Here is a 22,391-nt window from a genome sequence, read left to right as displayed (position 1 = left end):
ACCAGGTTTAATAACCAGGTCTAATAACTAGGTCTGGTAACCAGGTCTAGTAACCAGGTCTAGTAACCAGGTCTAGTAACCAGGTCTAATAACTAGGTATAGTAACCAGGTCTAGTAACCAGGTCTAATAACCAGGTCAAATAACTAGGTCTAGTAACCAGGTCTAGTAACCAGGTCTAATAACTAGGTCTAGTAACCAGGTCTAGTAACCAGGTCTAGTAACCAGGTCTAGTAACCAGGTCTAATAACCAAGTCTAGTAACTAGGTCTAATAACCAGGTCTAGTAACCAGGTCTAGTAACCATGTCTAATAACTAGGTCTAGTAACCAGGTCTAGTAACCAGGTCTAGTAACCAGGTTTAATAACCAGGTCTAATAACTAGGTCTGGTAACCAGGTCTAATAAACAGGTCTAGTAACCAGGTCTAATAACCAGGTCTAGTAACTAGGTCTAATAACCAGGTCTAATAACTAGGTCTAATAACCAGGTCTAGTAACCAGGTCTAATGACTAGGTCTAATAACTAGGTCTAATAACCAGGTCTAGTAACCAGGTCTAGTAACCAGGTCTAGTAACCAGGTCTAATAACCAGGTCTAATAACTAGGTCTAATAACCAGGTCTAGTAACCAGGTCTAGTAACCAGGTCTAATAACCAGGTCTAGTAACCAGGTCTAGTAACCAGGTCTAGTAACCAGGTCTAATAACTAGGTCTAGTAACCAGGTCTAGTAACCAGGTCTAGTAACCAGGTCTAGTAACCAGGTCTGGTAACCAGGTCTAGTAACCAGGTCTAGTAACCAGGTCTAGTAACCAGGTCTAGTAACCAGGTCTAGTAACCAGGTCTAGTAACCAGGTCTAATAAACAGGTCTAGTAACCAGGTCTAGTAACCAGGTCTAGTAACCAGGTTTAATAACCAGGTCTAATAACTAGGTCTGGTAACCAGGTCTGGTAACCAGGTCTAGTAACCAGGTCTAGTAACCAGGTCTAGTAACCAGGTTAATAACCAGGTCTAATAACTAGGTCTGGTAACCAGGTCTAGTAACCAGGTCAAATAACTAGGTCTAGTAACCAGGTCTAGTAACCAGGTCTAATAACTAGGTCTAGTAACCAGGTCTAGTAACCAGGTCTAGTAACCAGGTCTAATAACTAGGTCTAGTAACCAGGTCTAGTAACCAGGTCTAGTAACCAGGTCTAGTAACCAGGTCTGGTAACCAGGTCTAGTAACCAGGTCTAGTAACCAGGTCTAGTAACCAGGTCTAGTAACCAGGTCTAATAACTAGGTCTAGTAACCAGGTCTAGTAACCAGGTCTAGTAACCAGGTCTAGTAACCAGGTCTGGTAACCAGGTCTAGTAACCAGGTCTAGTAACCAGGTCTAGTAACCAGGTCTAGTAACCAGGTTTAATAACCAGGTCTAATAACTAGGTCTGGTAACCAGGTCTAATAAACAGGTCTGGTAACCAGGTCTAATAAACAGGTCTAGTAACCAGGTCTAGTAACCAGGTCTAGTAACCAGGTTTAATAACCAGGTCTAATAACTAGGTCTGGTAACCAGGTCTAGTAACCAGGTCTAGTAACCAGGTCTAGTAACCAGGTCTAGTAACCAGGTTTAATAACCAGGTCTAATAACTAGGTCTGGTAACCAGGTCTAGTAACCAGGTCTAGTAACCAGGTCTAGTAACCAGGTCTAGTAACCAGGTCTAGTAACCATGTCTAATAACCAGGTCTAGTAACCAGGTCTAGTAACCAGGTCTAGTAACCAGGTCTAGTAACCAGGTCTAATAACTAGGTCTGGTAACCAGGTCTGGTAACCAGGTCTAGTAACCAGGTCTAGTAACCAGGTCTAGTAACCAGGTTTAATAACCAGGTCTAATAACTAGGTCTGGTAACCAGGTCTAGTAACCAGGTCAAATAACTAGGTCTAGTAACCAGGTCTAGTAACCAGGTCTAATAACTAGGTCTAGTAACCAGGTCTAGTAACCAGGTCTAGTAACCAGGTCTAATAACTAGGTCTAGTAACCAGGTCTAGTAACCAGGTCTAGTAACCAGGTCTAGTAACCAGGTCTGGTAACCAGGTCTAGTAACCAGGTCTAGTAACCAGGTCTAGTAACCAGGTCTAGTAACCAGGTCTAATAACTAGGTCTAGTAACCAGGTCTAGTAACCAGGTCTAGTAACCAGGTCTAGTAACCAGGTCTGGTAACCAGGTCTAGTAACCAGGTCTAGTAACCAGGTCTAGTAACCAGGTCTAGTAACCAGGTCTAGTAACCAGGTTTAATAACCAGGTCTAATAACTAGGTCTGGTAACCAGGTCTAATAAACAGGTCTGGTAACCAGGTCTAATAAACAGGTCTAGTAACCAGGTCTAGTAACCAGGTCTAGTAACCAGGTTTAATAACCAGGTCTAATAACTAGGTCTGGTAACCAGGTCTAGTAACCAGGTCTAGTAACCAGGTCTAGTAACCAGGTCTAGTAACCAGGTTTAATAACCAGGTCTAATAACTAGGTCTGGTAACCAGGTCTAGTAACCAGGTCTAGTAACCAGGTCTAGTAACCAGGTCTAGTAACCATGTCTAATAACCAGGTCTAGTAACCAGGTCTAGTAACCAGGTCTAGTAACCAGGTCTAGTAACCAGGTCTAGTAACCAGGTCTAGTAACCAGGTCTAGTAACCAGGTCTAATAACCAGGTCTAGTTACCAGGTCTAATAACCAGGTCTAGTAACCAGGTCTAATAAACAGGTATAATAACCAGGTCTAGTAACCAGGTCTAATAACCAGGTCTAGTAACCAGGTCTAGTAACCAGGTCTAGTAACCAGGTCTAATAACCAGGTCTAGTAACCAGGTCTAATAACCAGATCTAGTAACCAGGTCTAGTAACCAGGTTTAATAACCAGGTCTAATAACCAGGTCTAGTAACCAGGTCTAGTAACCAGGTTTAATAAAGAGGTCTAATAACTAGGTCTAGTAACCAGGTCTAATAAACAGGTCTAATAACTAGGTCTAGTAACCAGGTCTAATAACTAGGTCTAGTAACCAGGTCTAGTAAACAGGTCTAGTAACCAGGTTTAGTAACCAGGTCTAGTAACCAGGTCTAGTAACCAGGTCTAGTAACCAGGTCTAGTAACCAGGTCTAATAACCAGGTCTAATAACTAGGTCTAGTAACCAGGTCTAATAACCAGGTCTGGTAAACAGGTCTAGTAACCAGGTTTAGTAACCAGGTCTAATAACCAGGTCTAGTAACCAGGTCTAGTAACCAGGTCTAGTAACCAGGTCTAGTAACCAGGTCTAGTAACCAGGTCTAGTAACCAGGTCTAATAACCAGGTCTAATAACTAGGTCTAATAACCAGGTCTAGTAACCAGGTCTAATAACCAGGTCTAGTAAGCAGGTCTAATAACCAGGTCTAGTAACCAGGTCTAATAACCAGATCTAGTAACCAGGTCTAGTAACCAGGTCTAATAACCAGGTCTAATAACCAGGTCTAGTAACCAGGTCTAGTAACCAGGTCTAATAAACAGGTCTAATAACTAGGTCTAGTAACCAGGTCTAATAAACAGGTCTAATAACTAGGTCTAGTAACCAGGTCTAGGAAACAGGTCTAGTAACCAGGTCTAGTAACCAGGTCTAGTAACCAGGTCTAGTAACCAGGTCTAGTAACCAGGTCTAGTAACCAGGTCTAATAACTAGGTCTAGTAACCAGGTCTAATAACCAGGTCTGGTAACCAGGTCTACTAACCAGGTCCAGTAACCAGGTCTAATAACCAGGTCTAATAACCAGGTCTAGTAACCAGGTCTAGTAACCAGGTCTAGTAACCAGGTCTAGTAACCAGGTCTAATAACCAGGTCTAGTAACCAGGTCTAGTAACCAGGTCTAATAACCAGGTCTAGTAACCAGGTCTAGTAACCATGTCTAGTAACCAGGTCTAGTAGCCAGGTCTAATAACCAGGTCTAGTAACCAGGTCAAGTAACCAGGTCTAATAACCAGGTCTAGTAACCAGGTCTAATAACCAGGTCTAGTAACCAGGTCTAGTAACCAGGTCTAATAAACAGGTCTAGTAACCAGGTCTAGTAACCAGGTCTAGTAACCAGGTCTAGTAACCAGGTCTAGTAACCAGGTCTAATAACCAGGTCTAGTAACCAGGTCTAGTAACCAGGTCTAATAACAAGGTCTAGTAACCAGGTCTAATAAACAGGTCTAATAACCAGGTCTAATAACCAGGTCTAGTAACCAGGTCTAATAACCAGGTCTAGTAACCAGGTCTAGTAACCAGGTCTAGTAACCAGGTCTAGTAACCAGGTCTAGTAACCAGGTCTAATAACCAGGTCTAGTAACCAGGTCTAGTAACCAGGTCTAATAACCAGGTCTAATAACCAGGTCTAGTAACCAGGTCTAGTAACCAGGTCTAGTAAACAGGTCTAATAACTAGGTCTAGTAACCAGGTCTAATAAACAGGTCTAATAACTAGGTCTAGTAACCAGGTCTAGTAACCAGGTCTAGTAACCAGGTCTAGTAACCAGGTCTAGTAACCAGGTCTAGTAACCAGGTCTAGTAACCAGGTCTAATAACTACAGGTCTAGTAACCAGGTCTAATAAACAGGTCTAATAACCAGGTCTAATAACCAGGTCTAATAACCAGGTCTAGTAACCAGGTCTAATAACCAGGTCTGGTAACCAGGTCTAGTAACCAGGTCTGGTAACCAGGTCTAGTAACCAGGTCTGGTAACCAGGTCTAGTAACCAGGTCTGGTAACCAGGTCTAAATTGCAGGTCTAGTAACCAGGTCTAGTAACCAGGTCTAACTTGCAGGTCTAGTAACCAGGTCTAGTAACCAGGTCTAAATTGCAGATCTAGTAACCAGGTCTAGTTAACAAGTCTAATAACCAAGTATTATTACCAGGTGTAGTAACCAGGTCTAGTAAACTGGTCTAGTAAACTGGTCTAGTAACCAGGTCTAGTAACCAGGTCTTGTAACCAGGTCTAGTAAACAAGTGTAGTAAACATGTCTAGTAAACAAGTCTAATAACCGGGTATTATAACCGGGTCTAGTAACCAGGTCTAAAACCCAAACAAACATCATAGTGTACAAGGTTATCTCTCATCTGAGAACTGGAGGAACTAGTGTACAATGATACTGTCTGTTTGCAGGATTGATTTGAGAGAGGTTATGATCGAACGTCCGGGGCGTGTATGTGCGTGTGCGTGTGCGTGTGCTTGTGCGTGTGTGTGTGTCTTCATTATCTTCTATAATTGGATCATTAATATTTTAGGAGAGTTAGAAGAGCCTGCCTGAAAAAGGCAAGCAGTTTACCTCCGCCCACCCCTCTCCACACACACACACCTTGCTGCATTCTGCACACACACATACGTATACACACACACACTCCATCAGGATCACGTCCAGGGTGTGGAGTTTCAGTGTAACATCAAGTCATAGGAGTCACCTTGGGTATATTGGGGTCTCTGGATTCATTAGGTTGCTCAGTATGAAAGGGCATCAGTTCAGTTCTGCTCTGTGCTAGTACTAGAACACAGCCTGCTGGGAGGCAGTCTCTCTCTCTCTCTCTCTCTCTCTCTCTCTCTCTCTCTCTCTCTCTCTCTGTCTCTCTCTCTCTCTGTCTCTCAATTCAATTCAATTCAATTGACTTTATTGACATGGCAAGTTATTATTACTTACATTGTCAAAGTATACATATCGAAAAATTTAAATAAAATATATATGTATATATATACACAAAATATATATATATTTATATATAAATAAATAAATGGTGGGACTAACAGCAATAATAATAGTAGTAGTGGACATGGGATTACCATTAATAACAGCTACAACAACAATATTAATCAGAACAACAATACATTAAAGCAACAGTAGTAGACCAGTGTCAACATGACTGAGAAGACACATGACCTGGTACGAAAGACAAAACAAAACTAAGCTAAATGGGAAATATTATCAACATTACTTTGCATTTTTCACTGGCTGTCCCTCAGGCTGTGGCAGGAGGACACATATTTGGCTGCCAAAACTGCACATTTTGGCTTTTCACCCAATAAATATTTGAATTTTTCTTCATCTTTTATAGTTTCAAATTCTTTGTATTGAATTATAATTTTGGGAAAGAAATATGCTCTTAGGTCTGAGTATTTGTCACAGTGTAGTAGGAAATGCACTTCTGTCTCTACCTCTCCCCTGGAGCAGAGTGAGCACAGCCTGTCCTCTCTGGGCAGCCAGGTTTGTCTGTGACGACCGGTCTCTATAGCCAGACTGTGCTCACTGAGTCTGTACCTAGTCAATGTTTTCCTCAGTTTTCTATCAGTCACAGTGGTCAGATAGTCTGCCACCATGTACTGTCTCTCTCTCTCTCTCTCTCTCTCTCTCTCTCTCTCTCTCTCTCTCTCTCTCTCTCTCTCTCTCTCTCTCTCTCTCTCTCTCTCTCTCTCTCTCTCTCTCTCTCTCTCTCTCTGTCTCTCTCTGTCTCTCTCTCTCTGTCTCTCTCTCTCTGTCTCTCTCTCTCTGTCTCTCTCTCTGTCTCTCTGTCTCTCTCTCTCTCTCGCTCTCTCTCGGTCCTCTCCCTCCCCTCTCTCTCCTCTCTCTTTCTCTCTCTCCCCCCTATCTCTCTCTCTCTCTCTCGCTCTCTCTCGGTCCTCTCCCTCCCCTCTCTCTCCTCTCTCTTTCTCTCTCTCTCCCCCCTATCTCTCTGTCTCTCTCTCTCTCTCTCTTTCGGTCCTCTCTCTCCCCTCTCTCTCCTCTCTCTTTCTCTCTCCCCCCCCCCCTCTCTCTCTCTCTGTCTCTCTGTAAGGACTGTGGTGGACTTTTTCTCTTGAACAGAGAGAGAAATACCTTGTGGTGCTTATTGTCAGAGATCCTTTGTCTGCGTGTGAGTGTGTGTGTGTGTGTGCTCAGAAAGGAGCATGAGAGCCCCATCCTCAGTCATGGTAGCTTCTATAGTATCAAAGCACCATGTATCTCAGCTACAGTCCATCTGCAAGCAGGGCTAGACTGGTCCATCTCCAAGCAGGGCTAGGGTTAGGCTAGTCCATCTGCAAGCAGGGTTAGACTGGTCCATCTCCAAGCAGGGCTAGGGTTAGACTGGTCCGTCTCCTAGCAGGGCTAGACTGGTCCATCTCCAAGCAGGGTTAGACTGGTCCATCTCCAAGCAGGGTTAGACTGGTCCATCTCCAAGCAGGGTTAGACTGGTCCATCTCCAAGCAGGGTTAGACTGGTCCATCTCCTAGCAGGGTTAGACTGGTCCATCTCCAAGCAGGGTTAGACTGGTCCATCTCCTAGCAGGGTTAGACTAGTCCATCTCCAAGCAGGGTTAGACTGGTCCATCTCCAAGCAGGGTTAGACTAGTCCATCTCCAAGCAGGGTTAGACTGGTCCATCTCCTAGCAGGGTTAGACTGGTCCATCTCCAAGCAGGGTTAGACTGGTCCATCTCCAAGCAGGGTTAGACTGGTCCATCTCCAAGCAGGGTTAGACTAGTCCATCTCCAAGCAGGGTTAGACTGGTCCATCTCCTAGCAGGGTTAGACTGGTCCATCTCCAAGCAGGGTTAGACTAGTCCATCTCCAAGCAGGGTTAGACTGGTCCATCTCCTAGCAGGGTTAGACTGGTCCATCTCCAAGCAGGGTTAGACTGGTCCATCTCCTAGCAGGGTTAGACTAGTCCATGTCCAAGCAGGGTTAGACTAGTCCATCTCCAAGCAGGGTTAGACTGGTCCATCTCCAAGCAGGGTTAGACTGGTCCATCTGCAAGCAGGGTTAGACTGGTCCATCTCCAAGCAGGGTTAGACTGGTCCATCTCCAAGCAGGGTTAGACTGGTCCATCTCCAAGCAGGGTTAGACTGGTCCATCTCCAAGCAGGGTTAGACTGGTCCATCTCCAAGCAGGGTTAGATTGGTCCATCTCCTAGCAGGGTTAGACTGGTCCATCTCCTAGCAGGGTTAGACTGGTCCATCTCCTAGCAGGGTTAGACTGGTCCATCTCCTAGCAGGGTTAGACTGGTCCATCTCCTAGCAGGGTTAGACTGGTCCATCTCCTAGCAGGGTTAGACTGGTCCATCTCCTAGCAGCGTTAGACTGGTCCATCTCCAAGCAGGGTTAGACTGGTCCATCTCCTAGCAGGGTTAGACTGGTCCATCTCCTAGCAGGGTTAGACTGGTCCATCTCCAAGCAGGGTTAGACTGGTCCATCTCCTAGCAGGGTTAGACTGGTCCATCTCCAAGCAGGGTTAGACTGGTCCATCTCCTAGCAGGGTTAGACTGGTCCATCTCCTAGCAGGGTTAGACTGGTCCATCTCCTAGCAGGGTTAGACTGGTCCATCTCCAAGCAGGGTTAGACTGGTCCATCTCCTAGCAGGGTTAGACTGGTCCATCTCCTAGCAGGGTTAGACTGGTCCATCTCCAAGCAGGGTTAGACTGGTCCATCTCCAAGCAGGGTTAGACTGGTCCATCTCCAAGCAGGGCTAGACTGGTCCATCTCCTAGCAGGGTTAGACTGGTCCATCTGCAAGCAGGGTTAGACTGGTCCATCTCCAAGCAGGGTTAGACTGGTCCATCTCCAAGCAGGGTTAGACTGGTCCATCTCCAAGCAGGGCTAGACTGGTCCATCTCCTAGCAGGGTTAGACTGGTCCATCTGCAAGCAGGGTTAGACTGGTCCATCTCCAAGCAGGGTTAGACTGGTCCATCTCCTAGCAGGGTTAGACTGGTCCATCTCCTAGCAGGGTTAGACTAGTCCATCTCCAAGCAGGGTTAGACTGGTCCATCTCCAAGCAGGGCTAGACTGGTCCATCTCCTAGCAGTGTTAGACTGGTCCATCTGCAAGCAGGGTTAGACTGGTCCATCTCCAAGCAGGGTTAGACTGGTCCATCTCCTAGCAGGGTTAGACTGGTCCATCTCCTAGCAGGGTTAGACTAGTCCATCTCCTAGCAGGGTTAGACTGGTCCATCTCCTAGCAGGGTTAGACTAGTCCATCTCCAAGCAGGGTTAGACTGGTCCATCTCCAAGCAGGGTTAGACTGGTCCATCTCCAAGCAGGGCTAGACTGGTCCATCTCCTAGCAGGGTTAGACTGGTCCATCTGCAAGCAGGGTTAGACTGGTCCATCTCCCAGCAGGGTTAGACTGGTCCATCTCCAAGCAGGGTTAGACTGGTCCATCTCCTAGCAGGGTTAGACTGGTCCATCTCCAAGCAGGGTTAGACTGGTCCATCTCCAAGCAGGGTTAGACTGGTCCATCTCCAAGCAGGGTTAGACTGGTCCATCTCCAAGCAGGGCTAGACTGGTCCATCTCCTAGCAGGGTTAGTCTGGTCCATCTGCAAGCAGGGTTAGACTGGTCCATCTCCAAGCAGGGTTAGACTAGTCCATCTCCAAGCAGGGCTAGACTGGTCCATCTCCTAGCAGGGTTAGACTGGTCCATCTCCTAGCAGGGCTAGACTGGTCCATCTCCTAGCAGGGTTAGACTGGTCCATCTCCAAGCAGGGTTAGACTGGTCCATCTCCAAGCAGGGTTAGACTGGTCCATCTCCAAGCAGGGTTAGACTGGTCCATCTCCTAGCAGGGTTAGGGTTAGACTGGTCCATCTCCAAGCAGGGTTAGACTGGTCCATCTCCTAGCAGGGTTAGGGTTAGACTGGTCCATCTCCAAGCAGGGTTAGACTGGTCCATCTCCAAGCAGGGTTAGACTGGTCCATCTCCAAGCAGGGTTAGACTGGTCCATTTCCAAGCAGGGTTAGACTGGTCCATCTCCAAGCAGGGTTAGACTGGTCCATCTCCAAGCAGGGTTAGACTGGTCCATCTCCAAGCAGGGTTAGACTGGTCCAACTCCTAGCAGGGTTAGACTGGTCCATCTCCTAGCAGGGTTAGACTGGTCCATCTCCAAGCAGGGTTAGACTGGTCCATCTCCAAGCAGGGTTAGACTGGTCCATCTCCAAGCAGGGTTAGACTGGTCCATCTCCAAGCAGGGTTAGACTGGTCCATCTCCTAGCAGGGTTAGACTGGTCCATCTCCTAGCAGGGTTAGACTGGTCCTCCTCCTAGCAGGGTTAGACTGGTCCATCTCCAAGCAGGGTTAGACTGGTCCATCTCCAAGCAGGGTTAGACTGGTCCATCTCCAAGCAGGGTTAGACTGGTCCATCTCCAAGCAGGGTTAGACTGGTCCATCTCCAAGCAGGGTTAGACTGGTCCATCTCCAAGCAGGGTTAGACTGGTCCATCTCCTAGCAGGGTTAGACTGGTCCATCTCCTAGCAGGGTTAGACTGGTCCATCTCCAAGCAGGGTTAGACTGGTCCATCTCCTAGCAGGGTTAGACTGGTCCATCTCCTAGCAGGGTTAGACTGGTCCATCTCCAAGCAGGGTTAGACTGGTCCATCTCCTAGCAGGGTTAGACTGGTCCAACTCCAAGCAGGGTTAGGGTCAATGCAAATAGTCCGGGTAGCCATTTGATTAGCGAATATGAACACACACACACTGACGTTTTCCGCTTGTGTTTTCTCCCTCAGGTCTACCTAAGATGTTGGTGACCAGGAACTATTTCGGCGTGCCCAGTCCCATGTGTGGTCCGCCCCTCAACATTCAGCAAGGTGACATCATCGAGCTGGTCTGTGCTGATCTACACAGCACTTGGTGGCAGGTGACACATCGTCCTGTTTGTTTCTCTGTGTGTGTGTGTGTGTGCGTGTGTGTGTTTACCATTAAACCACTTCATCTGTGTACCCCCCCCCCCCCCCGGTGACAGCTTTACCTTTAGCCCACTTCATCTCTGTACCCCCCCTCGGTGACAGCTTTACCATTAGCCCACTTCATCTGTGTACCCCCCCCCCCCCCCTCGGTGACAGCTTTACCTTTAGCCCACTTCATCTCTGTACCCCCCCTCGGTGACAGCTTTACCATTAGCCCACTTCATCTCTGTACCCCCCCCGCCCCTCGGTGACAGCTTTACCTTTAGCCCACTTCATCTCTGTACCCCCACTCTCGGTGACAGCTTTACCTTTAGCCCATTTCATCTCTGTACCAACCCCCCCCCCCTCGGTGACAGCGGATAGACTTACAGAACGCTCATTATTCATTATTCATCACCGTGGTAACCAGCAGACCATAATTCCTGTTCTGGTGCCAGACTAATATAATTGATCACTGTACTTTTCATTTGGCTCTGTTGACTCTAACAGGGTTAAAGCTTGATGATTATCACAACATTCATCTGAGCCTCATAATAAATAGGAGAGTTTTCCAAAAGCTCTGATCAAATGTTATACAGCTAACTGTATTAGGGGCGCTTAGATGTGTTATCTCTCTCTGTGTGACTCAGATGTGTTATCTCTCTCTGTGTGACTCATATGGGCTACCTCTGTGTGAGTCAGATGTGCTGTCTCTGTGTGACTCAGATGTGTTATCTCTCTCTGTGTGAGTCATATGGGCTACCTCTCTCTGTGTGACTCAGATGTGTTATCTCTCTCGGTGTGATTCAGATGTGTTATCTCTCTCTGTGTGACTCAGATGTGTTATCTCTCTCTGTGTGACTCAGATGTGTTATCTCTCTCTGTGTGACTCATATGGGCTACCTCTGTGTGAGTCAGATGTGCTGTCTCTGTGTGACTCAGATGTGTTATCTCTCTCTGTGTGAGTCATATGGGCTACCTCTCTCTGTGTGAGTCAGATGTGTTATCTCTCTCGGTGTGACTCATGTGCTTCCTCTGTGTGAGTCAGATGTGCTGTCTCTCTCTGTGTGTGTCAGATGTGTTATCTCTCTCTGTGTGAGTAAGATGTGTTATCTCTCTCTGTGTGACTCAGCTGTGCTACCTCTCTCTACATGACTCAGATGTGCTACCTCTCTCTATATGACTCAGATGCGCTACCTCTCTCTGTGTGACTCAGATGCGCTATCTCTCTGTGTGAAATAGCCTGAAGGAGCATATGAAGACAGCAGAAGAACATGCAGGGAATCACACATAAAGTAGGCCTGATGTAGAGTAGCATACCTGGGTCTCCATGAACTCTAGACTTCTTTAGAGTCATTACCATCAGGAGACTAGAACTCTTCAGTCTAGACTTCTTTAGAGTCATTACCATCAGGAGACTAGAACTCTTCAGTCTAGACTTCTTTAGAGTCATTACCATCAGGAGACTAGAACTCTTCAGCCTAGACTTCTATTGAGTCATTACCATCAGGAGACTAGAACTCTTCAGTCTAGACTTCTTTAGAGTCATTACCATCAGGGGACTAGAACTCTTCAGTCTAGACTTCTATTGAGTCATTACCATCAGGAGACTAGAACTCTTCAGTCTAGACTTCTATTGAGTCATTACCATCAGGAGACTAGAACTCTTCAGTCTAGACTTTTATAGAGTCATTACCATCAGGAGACTAGAACTCTTCAGTCTAGACTTCTTTAGAGTCATTACCATCAGGAGACTAGAACTCTTCAGTCTAGACTTCTATTGAGTCATTACCATCAGGAGACTAGAACTCTTCAGTCTAGACTTCTATTGAGTCATTACCATCAGGAGACTAGAACTCTTCAGTCTAGACTTCTATAGAGTCATTACCATTAGGAGACTAGAACTCTTCAGTCTAGACTTCTTTAGAGTCATTACCATCAGGAGACTAGAACTATTCAGTCTAGACTTCTATTGAGTCATTACCACCAGGAGACTAGAACTCTTCAGTCTAGACTTCTATAGAGTCATTACCATCAGGAGACTAGAAATCTTCAGTCTAGACTTCTTTAGAGTCATTACCATCAGGAGACTAGAACTCTTCAGTCTAGACTTCTATTGAGTCATTACCATCAGGAGACTAGAACTCTTCAGTCTAGACTTCTATTGAGTCATTACCATCAGGAGACTAGAACTCTTCAGTCTAGACTTCTATTGAGTCATTACCATCAGGAGACTAGAACTCTTCAGTCTAGACTTCTATAGAGTCATTACCATCAGGAGACTAGAACTCTTCAGTCTAGACTTCTTTAGAGTCATTACCATCAGGAGACTAAAACTCTTCAGTCTAGACTTCTATTGAGTCATTACCATCAGGAGACTAGAACTCTTCAGTCTAGACTTCTATTGAGTCATTACCATCAGGAGACTAGAACTCTTCAGTCTAGACTTCTATAGAGTCATTACCATCAGGAGACTAGAACTCTTCAGTCTAGACTTCTTTAGAGTCATTACCATCAGGAGACTAGAACTCTTCAGTCTAGACTTCTATTGAGTCATTACCATCAGGAGACTAGAACTCTTCAGTCTAGACTTCTATTGAGTCATTACCATCAGGAGACTAGAACTCTTCAGTCTAGACTTCTATTGAGTCATAACCATCAGGAGACTAGAACTCTTCAGTCTAGACTTCTTTAGAGTCATTACCATCAGGAGACTAGAACTCTTCAGTCTAGAATTCTTTAGAGTCATTACCATCAGGAGACTAGAACTCTTCAGTCTAGACTTTTTTAGAGTCATTCCCATCAGGAGACTAGAACTCTTCAGTCTAGACTTCTTTAGAGTCATTACCATCAGGAGACTAGAACTCTTCAGTCTAGACTTCTTTATAGTCATTACCATCAGGAGACTAGAACTCTTCAGTCTAGACTTCTTTAGAGTCATTACCATCAGGAGACTAGAACTCTTCAGTCTAGACTTCTTTAGAGTCATTACCATCAGGAGACTAGAACTCTTCAGTCTAGACTTTTTTAGAGTCATTACCATCAGGAGACTAGAACTCTTCAGTCTAGACTTCTTTAGAGTCATTACCATCAGGGGACTAGAACTCTTCAGTCTAGACTTCTTTAGAGTCATTACCATCAGGGGACTAGAACTCTTCAGTCTATTCTTCTTTTAGAGTCATTACCATCAGGAGACTAGAACTCTTCAGTCTAGACTTCTTTAGAGTCATTACCATCAGGAGACTAGAACTCTTCAGTCTATTCTTCTTTTAGAGTCATTACCATCAGGGGACTAGAACTCTTCAGTCTAGACTTCTTTAGAGTCATTACCATCAGGAGACTAGAACTCTTCAGTCTAGACTTCTTTAGAGTCATTACCATCAGGAGACTAGAACTCTTCAGTCTAGACTTCTTTAGAGTCATTACCATCAGGAGACTAGAACTCTTCAGTCTAGACTTTTTTAGAGTCATTACCATCAGGAGACTAGAACTCTTCAGTCTAGACTTCTTTAGAGTCATTACCATCAGGAGACTAGAACTCTTCAGTCTAGACTTCTTTATAGTCATTACCATCAGGAGACTAGAACTCTTCAGTCTAGACTTCTTTAGAGTCATTACCATCAGGAGACTAGAACTCTTCAGTCTAGACTTCTTTAGAGTCATTACCATCAGGAGACTAGAACTCTTCAGTCTAGACTTATTTAGAGTCATTACCATCAGGAGACTAGAACTCTTCAGTCTAGACTTTTTTTTAGAGTCATTACCACCAGGGGACTAGAACTCTTCAGTCTAGATTTCAACTCTCTCAACCAGTGATTATATCAACAATCAACAAAAACGAGGTCTGTAAACCTGCTCTGCTCTGTGCTGCTGAGCTAATTGTTACTGAAGTACAGAGACAAAGTTACCCAGACGAATGTAATTGTAATTCTCTCTCTCTCTCTCTCTCTCTCTCTCTCTCTCTCTCTCTCTCTCTCTCTCTCTCTCTCTCTCTCTCTCTCTCTCTCTCTCTCTCTCTCTCTCTCTCTCTCTCTCTCTCCCTCTCTCTCTCTCTCTCTCTCTCTCTCTCTCTCTCTCTCTCTCTCTCTCTCTCTCTCTCTCTCTCTCTCTCTCTCTCTCTCTGCTGTGGTTTCAGGGCAAAATCGTGAAAACAAGAGAAGTTGGCTTCTTTCCAAGCAGTGCTGTGAAGCCGTGCCCATGTGTAAGCCAAGCACTAAGCATCAATTCTCCGTGCTTTAGAAGTGTTGTTCAAGTAGTAAACAGAGACTTGGGTGGCTAAGCAGGCAGATGCACATATTTTTCCAGGGGGTGAAACAGACACTGGGATGATTGTTAGAAACTTTGCCTCCGGGAGAAAATTAGGGGATTTTACATGATTATGTATAAAGGAGATAATTCATGCTGCTTTAGCTGCAGTTTTTAAATTCAACAATTGAATTAGGAAGACAGTTTATATACTTCACTATGTCATTTCACATTTCATATCACTGAAGAAGGCTTATCCCAGGCTATTTATCACTACATGCGTGGGAAACGTTTGCTAGTAAAACTATATTATGTCCATTTTGACTTCATTTTAACACTGAACGTCTTGTTCCTTCAGAATCCACATTGCCATCATGTCTCTGTTTTCAGTCAGACAATATGTCATTGACATGCGTAGATGAACTTTTGTAATTGACACAGAGTAGATGACCTACAGTGCTATCTGGATGCTTACACCATGGTAAAGATAACAAGTACATTATACTACCAAAAGAACTACCAAAACCGCCTGTTGACGAACAAAACCCAAATATTATGTTAAACATATTCATGGTAGCCGGGACTTACACCACAAAGGAGAGGGGAAAACAAATACTATTGACTTAGTTGGCCGTAGGGGAAAGTGAATGCTTTACTGACTGATGTATGAAACAGTGAGATTCAGGTTGGGTGGGATTGTGGGAATGAAAGAACAATGGCTCACGTGTTGCTCTCTCTCTCTCTCTCTCTCTCTCTCTCTCTCTCTCTCTCTCTCTCTCTCTCTCTCTCTCTCTCTCTCTCTCTCTCTCTCTCTCACTGTCTCACTTTTCTCTCCTCTCTTTTCTCTCTCTCTATCTCTCTCTCTCTCTCTCGCTCTCGCTCTCTCTCTCACTGTCTCACTTTTCTCTCTTCTGTTTTCTCTCTCTCTCTCTTCTATTTACCCCCAGGTCCCTAAACCTGTCGATTACTCCACACAACCCTGGTATGTTCACTTGCGAATGGATCTCACCAAACTTTCATGCAAAAAATAGTAGTTTAGTATACGACTCCTGATTCTGCTCTGTAGGTTATACACTGTCTTCAGAAAGCATCCATACCCCTTGACGTATTCCACATTTTGTTGTGTTACAGCCTGAATTCAAAATGGATTCAATATTTTTTTTTCTCTCGCCCATCTACACACAATACCCCATAATGACAAAGTGAAAACATATTTTTTGAAATCTTTTCAAATTTTTTTTTTTTAATGAAATACAGAAATATCGAATTTACATAATAATGCACACCCCTGAGTCAATGCATGTTAGAATCACCTTTGGCAGCGATTACAGCTGTGCATCTTTCTGTGTAAGTCTCTTTAAAGCTTTGCACACCTGGATTGCACAATATTTACACATTATTCTTTTTAACCTTTTACTGCGGTGGGCTAAATCAGGGTCACACAGTGTGTTTCTTGTTAGTCTTAAATAAATCTATGTTTGAAAGAAAACCTCACACACATGGTTATGGGCTTAAATAAAGAAGACACCTGTACAGATATATAGTTGAATGTATTTAATTTAGAGTTTACATCCCAATATTACACTTTATATTACATTACAGAAGTCTGAAATATAACACAACCGTTTGACATAGAAACACTGGATTTTCTGCAGTTTTTTTAAATAGAAAAATATCAATAACATTCCATCCATGAGGCCACGATCGGGTGATTTGGTAATTCGACGCAGGAAAGGGCTATAATTCTTCAAGCTTTGTCTTGTTGGTTGTTGATCATTGCCAGACAGACATTTTCAAGTCTTGCCATACATTTTCAAGACGATTTAAGTCAAAACTGTAACTAGGCCATTCAGGAGAACATTCATCGTCGTCTTGGTAAGTAACTCCAGTGTATATTCGTCCTGCTGAAAGGTGAATTCATCTCCCAGTGTCTGTTGGAAAGCAGACTGAACCAGGTTTTCCTAAAGGATTTTGCCTGTGCTCAGCTCTAATTTGTTTATTTTTATCCTAAAAAGCGTCCTGGTCCTTGCCGATGACAAGCACACCCATAACATGATGCAGGCACCCCCATGCATGAAAATGTGTTGGATTTGCCCCAAACATAACACTTTGTATTCAGGAATTATTTAGCAGTATTACTTTACTGCCTTGTTGCAAACAGGATGCATGTTGTGGAATATTTGTATTATGTACAGGCTCTTTTCACTCTGTCATTTAGGTTAGCATTGTGGAGTAACTACAATGTTGTTGATCCATCCTCATGTATCTCCTATCACAGCCATTAAACTCTGTAACTGTTTTAAAGTCACCATTGGCCTCATGGTGAAATCCCTGAGAAGTTTCCCTTCTCTCCGGCAACTTAGTTAGGAAGGACGCCTGTATCTTTGTACTGACTGGGTGTATTGATACACCATCCAAAGTGTAATTAATAACTTCAACATGCTCAATGGGATATTCAATTAAAAAATATATTTCTATTTTTATTTTTTTACCCATCTACCAATAGTTGCCCTTCTTTGCGAGGCATTGGAAAACCTCCTTGGTCTTTATGGTTGAATCGGTGTTAGAGATTCACTGCTCTACTGAGGGACTTTACAGGTAATTGTATGTGTGGGGTACAGAGATGAGGTAGTCATTCAAAAATCATGTTAAAGAGTGAGTCCATTCAACTTATTGTGTGACTTGTTAAGCACATGTTTTACTCCTGAACTTATTTAGGCTTGTCATAACAAAGGGGTTGAATACATTTCAGCTTTTCATTTTTCATTCATTTGTAAACATTTCTAAAAACATAATTCCACTTTGACATTATGGGGCATTGTGTGTATGCCAGTGACACAAAATATACATTTAATAAATTTTATATTCAGGCTATAACACAACAAAATATGGAAAAAGTTAAAGGGTGTGAAAACCTTCTGAAGCCACTGTAACAGTATGTATGTCTGTATGTTTCAGTTTTATTTATAACCTTCCTATGTTCTGTCTGTGTATACAGCATCTCTAAACTATCATATCCTGCCTGTGGCTCCTGTATACAGTATCTCCAACCTATCATATTATGCCTGTGGGTACTGTAGGTTTGCTGGGCCCATGGAGAGACTGCAGGCTGAGGCGGAGCTGATTAGCAGAGGCAACAGCACGTACCTGGTCCGCCACCGGAGCCGCGAGCTCACAGAGTACGCCATTAGCATCAAGTAAGTTAGTAGCATGGCAGTACTGCACATTACACTACATTACGGTATAGTACTGCACATTACACTACATTACGGTATAGTGCAGCACAGTACAGTACAGTACGGTATAGTGCAGCACAGTACAGTACAGTACGATATAGTGCAGCACAGTACAGTACGGTATAGCACAGTACAGTACATTACAGCACATTACAGTACATTACAGCACATTACAGTACATTACAGTATAGTGCAGCACAGTACATTACGGTATAGCACAGTACAGTACAGTACATTACAGCACATTACAGTGCAGCACAGTACAGCTCATTACAGTATAGCACATTACAGTACAGCACATTACAGTATAGCACATTACAGTACAGTACAGCACATTACAGTACAGCACATTACAGTACAGCACATTACAGTACAGCACAATACAGTACAGCACATTACAGTATAGCACATTACAGTACAGTACAGCACATTACAGTACAGCACATTACAGTATAGCACATTACAGTACAGCACATTACAGTACAGCACATTACAGTACAGCACAATACAGTACAGCACATTACAGTACAGCACATTACAGTACAGCACATTACAGTATAGCACATTACAGTATAGCACATTACAGTACAGCACAATACAGTACAGCACATTACAGTACAGCACATTACAGTACAGCACATTACAGTATAGCACATTACAGTACAGCACATTACAGTACAGCATATTACAGTATAGCACATTACAGTACAGCACATTACAGTACAGCACATTACAGTACAGCACATTACAGTATAGCACATTACAGTACAGCACATTACAGTACAGCATATTACAGTATAGCACATTACAGTACAGCACATTACAGTATAGCACATTACAGTATAGCACAATACAGTATACCACATTACAGTACATTACAGTACAGCACATTACAGTACAGCACATTACAGTACAGCACATTACAGTATAGCACATTACAGTATAGCACATTACAGTACATTACAGTACATTACAGTACAGCACATTACAGTACAGTACAGCACATTACAGTACATTACAGTATAGCACATTACAGTACAGCACATTACAGTACAGCACATTACAGTATAGCACATTACAGTACAGCACATTACAGTATAGCACATTACAGTACAGCACATTACAGTATAGTACAGCATATTACAGTATAGCACATTACAGTACATTACAGTACAGTACAGCATATTACAGTACAGTACAGCTCATTACAGTACAGTACAGCTCATTACAGTACTGTACATTACAGCACATTACAGTACAGTACAGTACAGCACAGTACAGTACAGCACATTACAGTACAGCATATTACAGTACAGTACATTACAGTACAGTACAGTACAGCATATTACAGTACAGTACAGTACAGTTCTGTCGTGTCTTTGGCTATGCCGGGTTAAGTGATGTGACATGCTATTCTATAAAATAATTTCTCTGTAATTAATATTACCTGATTGAACTAATCATATAAAATGTAATTAACTAGAAAGTCGGGGCACCACGAAATAATGTTTATAGAGCTGTTATCTTCCGAATAAACTCTTAAAGACCTGGTCATCTTTTACATCAATAGCAGTCAATATTTAATCGTCACCTTGTTTAGTCTCATCTGAAAGTTGTATATTCTTGGTTATCTTCACGAACCCTGGCTAACAAGTTGAATCAGCAATACAACATTTGGTTTAATTATTTATTTACTAAATACCTAAACAATCACACAGAAGTACACATACACAGGATGGGTCATACATTGATTACTAATTATGTCATACATGAAAAACGTCCCTGGTGGACAGAGCCGATATGACGGCTGGTTACACAAAGGAAAGGGGATCGGGTTTGAATGAAAGAGCGGGAAGACTGAAGAACAAACGGTTCTGTGTCTCTATCGGACCTTAGGAAGCTATTCTATCGTAAATACAGAATCTTATGCATTCTAAATAACCGCCCATTTGGAAAAGGAAAATGCAATAAATATTTACTCTGAGCTGTGCTTCGAACGGTTGGTCGTAGATGGAAGGCCGGGTTGTCCTTTGAAGAATGTCTGGTGGTAGAACGGATACTTGGTGGTACCGTCGTCATGTGGTAAAACAGTTACTTTGTCCGTCCTTTCCTAGCCCACGTTTACATATTCAGGCTGGTATAGTCGAAATTCATCCTTCACGTAGGTCGTCACCTTCACGTTGAGATTCGATGCTAATTTCTTTAGGTTCTTGTCGTTTAACCAGAGCTCACGCTGAGGTTGGCTTAGTTCTGTAGGTGATCTTTGTCCTTTCAATAGCACATTACAGCACATTACAGCACATTACAGTACAGTACATCACAGTACAGATCTGTACAGCACATTACATTACAGTACATCACAGTACCGCACAGTACAGTGCAGCACAGTACAGCACATTACAGTACAGCAGAGTACAGTACAGCACAGTACAGCACATTACAGTACAGCACAGTACAGTACAGTACATCACAGTACAGTACAGTACAGTACAGTACATCACAGTACAGTACAGTACATCACAGTACAGTACATCACAGTACAGTACAGTACAGTACATCACAGTACAGTACAGTACATCACAGTACAGTACAGCACAGTGCAGCACAGTACAGTACAGCACATTACAGTAAGGCACATTACAGTACAGCAGAGTTCAGTACATCACATTACAGCACATCACATTACAGTACAGTACAGTACAGTACATTACAGTACAGTACAGCACAGTACAGCACATTACAGTACAGTACAGCACATCACAGTACAGTACAGTACAGCACATTACAGTACAGTACAGCACATTACAGTACAGCACATTATAGTACAGCACATTACAGTACAGCACATTACAGTACAGTACACTACAGTACAGCACATTACAGCACAGTACATTACAGTACTGTACAGCACAGTACAGCACATTACAGTAAGGCCATTACAGTACAGCACAGTACAGTACAGCACATTACAGTACAGTACAGTACAGTACAGCACATTACAGTACAGCACATTACAGTACAGTACAGTACAGCACAGCACATTACAGTACAGTACATTACAGCACATTACAGTACAGTACATTACAGCACATTACAGTACAGTGCATTACAGCACATTACAGTACAGTACAGTACAGTACAGTACAGCACATTACAGTACAGTACAGTACAGTACAGCACATTACAGCACAGTACCGTACAGCACATTACAGTACAGCACATTACAGTACAGTGCATTACAGCACATTACAGTACAGTACAGTACAGTACAGCACACTACAGTACAGCACATTACAGCACAGTACAGTACAGCACAGCACAGTACAGTACAGTACAGCACAGTACAGTCACACTGCTAATAGCCAATAGTCCTTAGTCATAGAGGAGAAAAGGCAAGGCTCTTCCTCCATTGTCAGTGGAGGTGACATGTGTAGTTCAGTCCTGCCATTGACAGTCTGCACTGTATGTTACTCTGCTCTGGATAAGAGCATGGGCTGAAGGAAAACCTTGGACAATACATGCATTGTATTGTGCGTTGACAAGTAACTTGAGGTGAGACGTGCAGGAGTTATGATTCGTATAAGTGACATGCTACAGTACAGTGGGAATATGTATTGCTTTAAGGGCTGTGAGGCACTCGGCTACAAACACATTTAAAGCCCGTGGCGACGCAGACGGGAAAAGAACCCTTGTGTGTTATCACTGTATCGTTTCAGTCACCCGGGGCTGTTGGTGTGCTGCAGATAGACAGATGACAGCACTGAATGTTCAGACAGGCTGGAACAGGCCAATGATATGCAGCATTTGTGTTTTTGTGCCAAGGTGGGTTGAGACACTCCTTCCCTGCAGGGAGCTGGTAAAACTTAGAGAGAAAGCGAGAGAGAGAGAGAGATTTGAAATGTCTATATTCTTTTAAAACTTTTGTGAGTGTAATGTTTACTAATGTTTCGCTTGTTTATTTCCCTTTTGTTTATTATCTATTTCACTTGCTTTGGCAATGTAAACATGTGTTTCCCATGCCAGTAAAGCCCTTTGAATATCATTTAATTAAGAGAGAGAGAGAGGGCTGCTCTGAGAGGCTGCTGGAAATGCTTTCTTTAAACCCCCTTCAACCAAATAATTAATCTCCTCCTTTTCTCTCTCTAATGAAAGCAAAGCTTTTTCAATGCCTTCAAGTTCCACCAGAGCTGAAGTCTTAATTGCTTGTGTGCGATGCATGCTGCTGCAGCACTGGTGAATAGACCCAGAGAGACCGTTATA

At 43.5% G+C, this 22,391-nt stretch overlaps 1 protein-coding gene across 1 annotated transcript in view; it reads left to right on the top strand.

The window, feature by feature from the left end:
* The window catches only part of LOC139531501 (guanine nucleotide exchange factor VAV3-like), a 202,796-nt gene that overhangs the window by 154,418 nt on the left and 25,987 nt on the right, over positions 1-22,391 (top strand). Inside the window, exons 20-23 of the mRNA XM_071327994.1 lie at positions 10,492-10,622; positions 14,786-14,851; positions 15,843-15,877; positions 17,976-18,092. Of these exons, the coding sequence (XP_071184095.1) occupies positions 10,492-10,622; positions 14,786-14,851; positions 15,843-15,877; positions 17,976-18,092 (349 nt within the window). The remainder of the gene's footprint in view (positions 1-10,491; positions 10,623-14,785; positions 14,852-15,842; positions 15,878-17,975; positions 18,093-22,391) is intronic.

The sequence above is a fragment of the Salvelinus alpinus genome, chromosome 10, assembly GCF_045679555.1.
Source record: "Salvelinus alpinus chromosome 10, SLU_Salpinus.1, whole genome shotgun sequence".
Taxonomy (NCBI): domain Eukaryota; kingdom Metazoa; phylum Chordata; class Actinopteri; order Salmoniformes; family Salmonidae; genus Salvelinus; species Salvelinus alpinus.
The sequence above is the reverse complement of the archived record's forward strand: the minus strand, read 5'-3'. Positions and strand labels throughout refer to the sequence as shown.